Source organism: Passer montanus, unplaced genomic scaffold (genome assembly GCF_014805655.1).
Source record: "Passer montanus isolate IOZ18808 unplaced genomic scaffold, ASM1480565v1 scaffold116, whole genome shotgun sequence".
NCBI lineage: Eukaryota > Metazoa > Chordata > Aves > Passeriformes > Passeridae > Passer > Passer montanus.
In genome coordinates, this window is record NW_024358278.1 from 988,666 (window position 1) to 997,411 (window position 8,746).

Below are 8,746 nucleotides of genomic sequence, written 5' to 3' on the forward strand. Positions count from 1 at the left end.
TCCTCTGCTGCTCTCCCTCTGCCTTTCCAGGCTTGCTGGGCTTGGGCTTTCACCATTGGAATTGTTTTTTCATCAATTTAAAGGATTTTTCATCGATTGGCAAAAATACCGATTTTATTTCCCCCCCCCCTTTAACCATTTTCCCCTTCCCCGCCCTGGTCCGAGCACCTGGTGAAGTCAAACACGGATTTTTATAAAATATTTAGGATCCTCTTGTAGGAGCAGACTGGAGCTGACTGCCCAGATGGATGCTGGAAAGGCTGGGCTCGGGCATCTCAGGAATTTAACCCCTGCGGAATGGCAGCTCTGCCCTTCCCGGGAGGATGAGGGGTAGGGAAGGGCTGCAGGCAGCTGGGTGATGCTGCTCCTGCTGCCCCACAGCTCTGCCCTGCTGGTGCTGTTCCCAAATCGAATTTTCCAGGCTTGCCACCTGTTCCTGAGGGTTTGGATATAAATTAGAGCCATTTTGAGTGCTCGCTGTCGGCCGCCCGGAGAGCACGTCTGGAGCGAGGATGTTATTAAAGGCTTGATTAAAGTTATTGCTAATTAAAGCGCTGAAGTGTCTCTCCCGCAGCCAGTGGCTCCTTGGGTACAGGGCAGGGAGAAAATGGGATTTATCCATGCTCCCAGCACTGGTGGTTTGGCACTGACCTTTTCTGCATTTATCCCAGCTTGGGAAGGAGGGCTGTGTAGAAATAGGATGTTTGATCCTGACATTTCCTGAGCTGCTTCATTTCCAGAGAAGTGGGTTTGGATCCCAGCGAGGGTCAGGTGGCCCCCAGCTGATTCCTGTGCCATGGGATATTGTGGGATTCCTTTTCCAGGCAGTTTGTGGGCATGATGGGCTCTAATGGCTCCTTGCTGCGGGTCCCGTTTTTCCGAGGGATTTTGGGGTTGTTCTGAGCTTTGGAGCTTCAGCAGCTCTCCCTGCTGGGAGAGGAGTGCTGCGAGCCTGGCTGGCAGCTGGGAATGGAGCAGGTCAGCCCTGATCCCTGTCCCTCAGCACTCCTTGTCCCTCTGCTCCTACCCAGCACCACGAGCTCCTGGGAAGCTCCTCCTGAGTGCAGCAGACCAAGCCAGGAGCTTTTGTGGGCTGTGGCTCTATTGTTTGTGCTTCCAAAATGATGTGTATTTTATTTAATTGCTCCTTCATTTAGCTCCCTAGTGCAGGGCCTGCCTGCCACCAGCAGTGTGAAGACCCTGGAAATTGCTGCTGGAGGCCGCTCCAGCACTGTCCTTGCCTGGATTGCTCCACAGCCCTGGATCTTGGGGAGGCCGGCACGGCAGGAGAGAAGCAGGAACAGTTCCAGGACATCCAGGTACTGCAGGGATGAGGAGCATGGGTGTCTGAGCTCGGGAAAAGGAGCTTTTGCAGGTCAGCAGCTGGACATGGCTTGGGAAGGACAGACAGTTTCTAGGTCATGTTGCTATTGGTAACAAGTTTCCAGATCTTTCCATCTCCCTTTGTGTCTCTCCTGGGATTATGCAGCAGGTGAACCATAAAATGGGTATTGGATTGGTAAATTAGATATTGGAGTAAAATTCTTCCCTGTGAGGGTGGTGAGGCACTGGCACAGGTTGCCCAGAAAATCCTCCCACTATCCCATCCATCCCTGCCCTCTGGCAGTGGGAGCCATTCCCTGTGTCCTGTCCCTCCATCCCCTGTCCCCAGTCCCTCTCCAGCTCTCCTGGATCCCCTGCAGTGGCCCAGGAGTGGCAGTGCCACGGGGTGAGTGAGCACTGTGGGGTCACGGGCACAAGGATGAGGATGCAGTGGGTGTGTGGGGCTGGATCCTTCCCTTCTCCGCTCTGGGCTTTGTGCTGGGATTGACAGAGGCACGGAGGGGCTGGATCCCTGCCTTGGGAGCTGGGAGCTGTGTTCAGCCACCTCGAGGCCCCGAGTGGGGCTGGCAGTGCCTGACCCTGTGCTGGGCCCTTCCCGAGAGGCCGTGCCGCATCCCATCAATCCCTGATGCAGAGGAAGGAGCTGCTCTGCCAGCACAAATGGTGCACAGGAGCAGGGTTTTGGGGGCAGCTTTTGTGACCCCAGAGCTTCCTGGTGGAAAGGCAGGGAAGCAAAGGGGAGCTGGTGACACCCCTGGGCAGCTCTCCAGGGGAACACAATCCCTCCCACCCCCCAGAGGTGGCTGAGACTGAGCATTCCCTCCTCATCCTCACTCACCCGCAGGCCAGGGCTGGTTTTTCACTGCCTTTATTAGACTTCAAAGAGGTTTTTTGTATTTTTTTTCCCCCTTTCTGGGAGCAGGTGCGCAGCAGGAGGGAGGCAGGGAATGCAGGAGAGGATGAGGATGGTGTGTTGGGATATCCCAATCCCCTGGTGGGCACAGGGATGAACTGACCCGGGGCTCTAAAGGCAGGAGCAGGCTGGGGTGCTGGTGTCACTGGTGGTTTTCTATCCAGCTCTGGGATTGTAATTCCTGAATTCAATGCCACTTGTGGTTCCAGGATACCATCCAGGCTCTAGGAGTGACACTTGGCAGTTCCTCACCTCCTCAATTGCCCAACCAAACCCCTGAGCTGCTCCTTGTCCCCTGGCCTGACCGTGTGTCCCCCCTCAATCCCAAATTCCTGCTGTAAAGATCCCGGCTTGGCTGCCAGAAAGGTTCCCTGGTCCCCAGGGAGAGCTGCCCTTCTCCCCCTCCCAAAAATCACTGAAACTGAGGATGCTGTGTGTCCCTCCCACTCGGCTGGAGAGGTTGGGATGATCCCTGGGCTCTTCTCAGCCTCGTTCCCAAGGGTTTAACTCCAATTCCTGAGGGTTCTGCACCGTTTCCCCAACTCGGCCAGGCCCAGGGGACCGGTGCATGTTGGAAAGGGGTGGAAATCCTGAAAAGGTTTTCATCCTCCTTAACCTTTTAGCCACCTCTTAAACATCCCTGTGGTGCCCTCTGGTGCTGGAGCCTCTCCCAAAAAAACCCCTCTGCATTGTGGGGTTCACCCAGCCAAAAAAGATCCAGGCAAACTAAGTCCCCCTTCTTCCAAACCCGGAATTTCTGCAGCCAGCTCCCTGTGGAGGTTTGGGATGGGGGAGCTCTGCCGACAGCCCTGGCAGCTCCCCGGGCCCTCTGCCGACGGGAATCGGGTGCTGTGGAGGTCTGGAGCGGGATTTGGGGGGCTCTGAAGCACGTGGGGGTTACTTAGTGCACAAGCTGGGGCTGGGAGCAGGCCGCGTGTCCCCAGGGCGTCCTGGGCAGGCTGAGGGGCGCTCAGGGCAGGTTCCAAGGCAGGGCTGGGGAGCAGAGGGAGGCCTGGAGGCCGCTAAAACCAGCAGGGCATCCACATGAAGGAGCCCAGGGCGGCGCCGGTGGCGGCCCCGGCCAGCAGCCCCAGCGCCATCTGGTCCCCGGAGACGCGGTAGGGATCCTCGCGCACGATGACGTGGGTCACCCCGGGAGCTGCCGGGGGGGAAAACGGGCTGTCAGCGGGGGGATGGCCCTGGCCACCCCTCCCCGGGGCCACCGGGCCACCCACCTGCGTACTGGGGGCCGTAGTGGCCGGAGCTGATGTAGGCGGCCTGGTGGGAGTCCAGGGGCACCGTCTGGTAGTAGTCATCGTCGTAGGGGTCGTACACGTGCACCTGCAGAGCCGGGGTCAGGGTCCCCGGGGGGGGACACGGCCCTTGGGGGGGAATCCCAGCGGGACCAAGGGCTGGGGACAGCCCGCGCTCAGGCCACGCTGGCTCTGCCCCTTCCTTGTCACTGTAACAGTGTCCCTGCCACCCTAAGTGTCCCTGCCACTTCAGCAGTGTCCCTGCAACCTTAACAGTGTCCCTGACATCTTAACAGTGTCCCTGACATCTTAACAGTGTCCCTGCCACTTCAGCAGTGTCCCTGCAACCTTAACAGTGTCCCAGCAGCCTTAACAGTGTCCCTGCAACCTTAACAGTGTCCCTGTTACCTTAACAGGGTCCTTGCCACCTTAACAGTGTCCCTGCCACTTTGACAGTGTCCCTATTACCTTAACAGTGTCCCTGACACCTTAACAGCGTCCCTGCCACTTCGACAGTGTCCCTGACACCTTAACAGTGTCCCTGACATCTTAACAGTGTCCCTGCCACTTCAAGTGTCCCTGCAACCTTAACAGTGTCCCTGCCACTTCAAGTGTCCCTGCAACCTTAACAGTGTCCCTGCCACTTTGACAGTGTCCCTATTACCTTAACAGTGTCCCTGACACCTTAACAGTGTCCCCATCACCTTAATGGTGTCCCTGCCACCTTCACTCTGCTCCCACTCCCTTCACCTGTTCCTGTCACCTTAACTGTGCCCCTGTCACCTGAACTGTGTCCCCATTCCCCTTAACTGTGTCCCTATAACCTTAACATCGTTCCTGTCACCTTACCCTTGTCTCTGTCATCTCAGTTGTGTTCCTGTCACCCCAGCTCTGCTCCTACTGCCTCTGACTGTCCCTGTCACCTTAACTGTGTGTCCTTGTCACCTTAACTGCATCCTACCCTATCTGCCCCCTTAATGGTGCCCCTGTCACCTTAACAGTGTCCTTACCTGTGTCCCCATACCCCTGTGTCCCTGCCACCTTAACTGTCCTCCTGTCACCCTCCACCAGTGCACAGGGTCCCTGTGGCTCTGTCACCTGCCATCAGTGGTGGCATCCAACCCCTCCCCACCTTCTTCCCTGTGGCTGTCGGGGGGCCCCCCCACGCTCAGGGTTGGGGTAACCCCTCCCTGCCCAGATCCTGAATCCCAAATCCCGTGCCAGGACGGTGTCCCTGCTCAGGGGACAAAGCCTCACCGGGGTGGATTTAGCCTCCAGCACGGCCATCTTCCAAGCACTGCAAACAGAACAGAGGGACTCACTTTTGGTGGGTGCTGGAGGGGTGGGAATTGTCCCCTTCCTCCCCACGGGGACCTGGATGTGGCACTATTCTTTAATTCCCCGTTAAATGAGTGCTGGGCCAACAGTTGGGATTGGGAATGTGCTGGGAGGTACCTGACACCACAGGGATGGGCACAGGGCAGTCCCTGGGAATGGCCCTGGCTAAAACAAGGGCAGGCAGGAAAACGACACCTAAATTTTGGGGAAAGAGCACGTAATGGATGAATTTCCATTCAGCTGAGGTCAAGCTCAGTTGATGAAGTTCTGCTTGGCCACAGCATGTTTCCCTCCATCCAAGTTCAGCTGAACGTTTGCCACTGCCAATTTTTAAAATTCTTATTTTAAAAAACCCAATTTTTATAAAAATATATATTTTAGAATTTAATTTATAAATTTTTTTAGAAATAAATAGAAGTGGAACAGTGCTAAAAAGGGCAGTTTGCCTCAAGCCAGTGAGGGCTTCACATTCACAGACTTTTTATTTCCAAATGATGATGACAACCCTTCTCCTCAGTCAGGCCAAGAGAGGATTTCTTGTCCATAAGGAAACTCCCCCATCAGGAGATGGATTGCTCAAAACCAGCTGCTTTTGGCTCTGGATTATTCAGTGAGAGCCCCAAATCTCCTCCTGCACCTTTGGCCCTGCAAGTGTGTTTGAGACCAGGGGCTGGGGGCTGGTTTAGCCGAGGGTGGGATGTGGTGGGAGCAGGACAGGGCTCTCCTGCAGCCCGGGCCCTTCCCAGGCTGGGATAACCGGGATGGCAAAGTCGCTTACACGGCGTCGTCCTCGCTCTCGGCACACAGCGTGGTCTTGGAGCCGTCCCGCAGCACCACGGTCAGCAGGCATTCCCGGCTCCTGCCCTCGGGCGGCTGCACGTCTGCCGGGGAAGGGATGGGGTGGGATCCAGCCCAGGAGATGTCCCACGCACCCTCCCCAGGCCCCACGTTCCTCCTGCCACACGAGCTGCTGGGTTCAGTTTTGGCTCCCTCTCCACGTGGAGGATGCAGTGGGGCTCTCTCTCAGGTTAAAAGCCAGCACAAGGAATGAGCTGATGGGCAGAAACCTCCACCCCCACAGCAGAAGGAACATGGAAGGGCAGCAAACTGCCAAAAACCTGCTCCGGGCCACGAGGCCGAGCTGCCTTCGCTTTGAACTCGCCGGAGCGCACCCAAATTCTGTAGGAGCGGGAGATGCTCATTGCTGGAGTGGGACCGTGAGCTCCAGCAAGGGCAAAACCTTAAATCCCCGAGGCTGGTGTGTCTGCCCCGTTGTGCAGCTTGGCAGGACCCCGTGGTGAGCACAAAGCTGTGGGATTGTGCTCCCACGGCCGCTCCCAGCCCGAGAAAGGCGCTTTGTGCGGCGGCGTGGGCTGCGGGGCCCCGCCAAGCTGCTGCTTTGTTCCCCTTGTTTGTGCGAGACGCGAGCGATGAGTCAGGGCCGTGGGATCCTGTTTGTTACAAGCACACACCAGGAGGAGAGTTCCTCCTTCCTCCCTTGCTCCTTCCTTCCCTCCTTCCCCCAGGAAAAGCAATGGCAGAGACCATCCGGCGTCTCCCGGCTGGGAGCGAGGAGGGGCGAACGGGGCAGCCTGGGGTCATTATTGGGTTCTTTTGGGGGTCTGCAGGATGTGCACAGGTGCAGCCTCGTTCAAGAGGGGTGCAGCCACGCGTGGGATGGGGCTGGGAATGCAGGGCTCGGGAGCAGGGGCTGGGCTCACCTTTGCACTCGCGGCCGATCCGCACGTCCCGGCAGCTGTACTTGATGTGGATCCGGCCGTCCATGTCCCGCTGCGTCTCGTCGTGGTAGTAAACCAGGCTGCCATCCAGGTAGAGCACGAACCAGTTCCTCTTCCAGCGGCGCAGGATGGAGCCTGGTGGGACAGGGAGCAGGCGCAGGATCCCGGTGGGACGCGGCCAGCGCGCTCACAGCCTCATCCCCCAAACTTGGCGTGATCCCTCCATCCCACAGCACACCTGTGCCTGGCATGAGCATGCGGGGCAGGTGGCTGTCAGTGGGAAGAGGCTGCCAAAAAAGCCATCAGGCCGTTGGGTGCTGCCCTGCCGAGGCACGGGAGCGGATCCAGCCCCGGACACGGAGCCGTGTGTGCTTTCATGGCAGGCAGCCCCTCTCCCCGCTGACGTAAATCCACGAGCCACAATCTCCCTGCTGCCGTGGATGACCCACCCAGGCCGGGGCTCCTCGTGTCCCTCACACCCCACCTCTTCCCCGCAACGCTCTCCAGGTGTTTTTGGGGGGCTCCCAACGTGGAAAGCTCGAGTCTGGCACTTACTCTGGCGCCAAAGCCAACCGCTCTTCACCAGCGCCATGGCTGCCGCGGCTTGGCCGGATCTGCTGGGATGGGAAAATAACGGGGTTAAAACCACAGCTCCTGCCTCGCCCCCGCCTCTGCCCATGGCTCCCAGCTCCCCACGGCCTCGGGATGGGGATTCACCCTTGCTGCTCCTGGTATTTCTGGGGGATGAGCTCAGCGCCCGGGTTAATCAGGGGATTTCGTCATCCGGGACCGGTGGCGAAGGAGGCGCTCGGGCCACCTTTCCCCCTGCCTTTAATCTCGTTGGGATTTAGGGATTATCGGCCCGTGGAGGTAAATACAGAAAACAGGCAGTGCCTCCCCACAGCCCCAGTAACTTTCCATGCTAAGCGACACCTACACTTGTTTATTTTCCCTGCCTGGATGGGAATTAGTCCTTAATAAGGCCATGAAGTCATCGCTCCCCAGGTCCCCGAGCAGAGCCAGCACCCCAGGGAGAGGCAGGAGCAGCTCCCCGGCCACATCCCCAATACCCACTGGGAATCCCAGCTCGCAGTGATGGGAGCTCAGCACCCTGGCAGGGCCTCCAGGATCTCCCACCAGCTCTGGGGGGCACGGCAAGGCACAAACACGCCCCCAGCACCTCTGTGCCCGCGTTACCGAGTGCCTGAACCCCGCGGGGTTTGCATCCCTGCTACCATCACCCGGCACTGCCCATGGATGCCCCCATCCCCAGGTACCCCACCCGCATCCGCTGCCCTCATCCCGCATCCCTGGCGTTCCCCGCTCCGTACCCGACTCTCGCGGCTCGCCCCGGGTGTCCCGGCCCCGCAGCCGCCCCGCGCGTCCCTCGCCGGGCGGAGGCGGCGGTGCCGCTGCGGGATGCGCCGCGCTCCGCTCCCGCTGCTGCCCGCCCGCCCGCCCGCGCGGCTCGCCGGGAGCTGTAGTCCGGCACCGCATCCCGGGAAAACGCCGCTTGCCCGGGATTCACCCCCAGAAAACGCCCTGCTGCCCCGCCGCACGGGCAGCGACGCCTGGGGCATGCGGGATCGCGGCGCCGAAATAAACCGGGGAAACTCAAGATTTAAGCACCAAAGTGCTCGTCTGAAATGAATTCCCGAGTGGAGTGAGCAATCCTCTGGGTGAAAATCAAGGCTTGTCCTGGCTTCTGCTGGAATTGGAACCGTCCCGGGCTCTGGGGCGTGAGGTTGGATTATTTGGGGAGTCAAGACGCGAGCCAGGTGACAGCTGAGGCTGGGCTGTTAATAAAGGATGTTTATTGAGCACATGGCAACACTATTTATTTATTTATTTATTTATATATGCACACACATATTTTATATATATAGATATAAATATATATATATATAAATAAATATATATGTTTTCTTGAGTACATGGCAACTTTATTTTTATATATATATATATGCACACACACATTTTATATATATAGATATATATAAATATAGAAATAAATAAATAAATAAATAAATATGTATATAAAAATATATATGTTTTCTATTCCAGCACGTTTTCCAGCGTGAAGCCCTTTCCCCTCCTCTCCCTCCAGCGCTGGCGTTAATTCCTTTTTTTTAGAAGGAATTAAATTAATCCTTCTGATC

General features: G+C 57.4%; 1 protein-coding gene across 3 annotated transcripts; it reads right to left on the bottom strand.

The window, feature by feature from the left end:
- Positions 1-2,196: 2,196 nt before the first annotated feature.
- Positions 2,197-8,441, bottom strand: PLEKHB1 (pleckstrin homology domain containing B1). Of its 3 annotated transcripts, none has more exons than XM_039697087.1 (7): positions 7,919-8,441; positions 7,143-7,204; positions 6,570-6,722; positions 5,627-5,729; positions 4,768-4,807; positions 3,493-3,598; positions 2,197-3,419 (listed from the first exon to the last, which is right to left on the bottom strand). In XM_039697087.1, exons 2-7 carry the CDS (start codon positions 7,177-7,179, stop codon positions 3,280-3,282), a joined length of 579 nt encoding a protein of 192 aa, XP_039553021.1. In that variant the 5' UTR covers positions 7,180-7,204; positions 7,919-8,441; the 3' UTR covers positions 2,197-3,279. The 3 variants fall into 3 exon arrangements, with proteins under 3 accessions (XP_039553021.1, XP_039553020.1, XP_039553022.1); XM_039697086.1 differs by having other exon boundaries at positions 7,143-7,201; positions 7,919-8,064; XM_039697088.1 differs by having other exon boundaries at positions 2,197-3,416; positions 7,143-7,201; positions 7,919-8,060.
- Positions 8,442-8,746: the final 305 nt, after the last annotated feature.

Bases quoted from the DNA above. Each gene is read 5' to 3' on its own strand.
- PLEKHB1 (XM_039697087.1), bottom strand. From the start codon at position 7,179: ATGGCGCTGGTGAAGAGCGGTTGGCTTTGGCGCCAGA. The intron at 5,730-6,569 runs GTGAGCCCAGCC...CTTCCCCGGCAG, and splicing joins GATCGGCCGCGAGTGCAAAG to ACGTGCAGCCGCCCGAGGGC. The intron at 3,599-4,767 runs GTGAGGCTTTGT...CCGGCTCTGCAG, and splicing joins TGGAGGCTAAATCCACCCCG to GTGCACGTGTACGACCCCTA.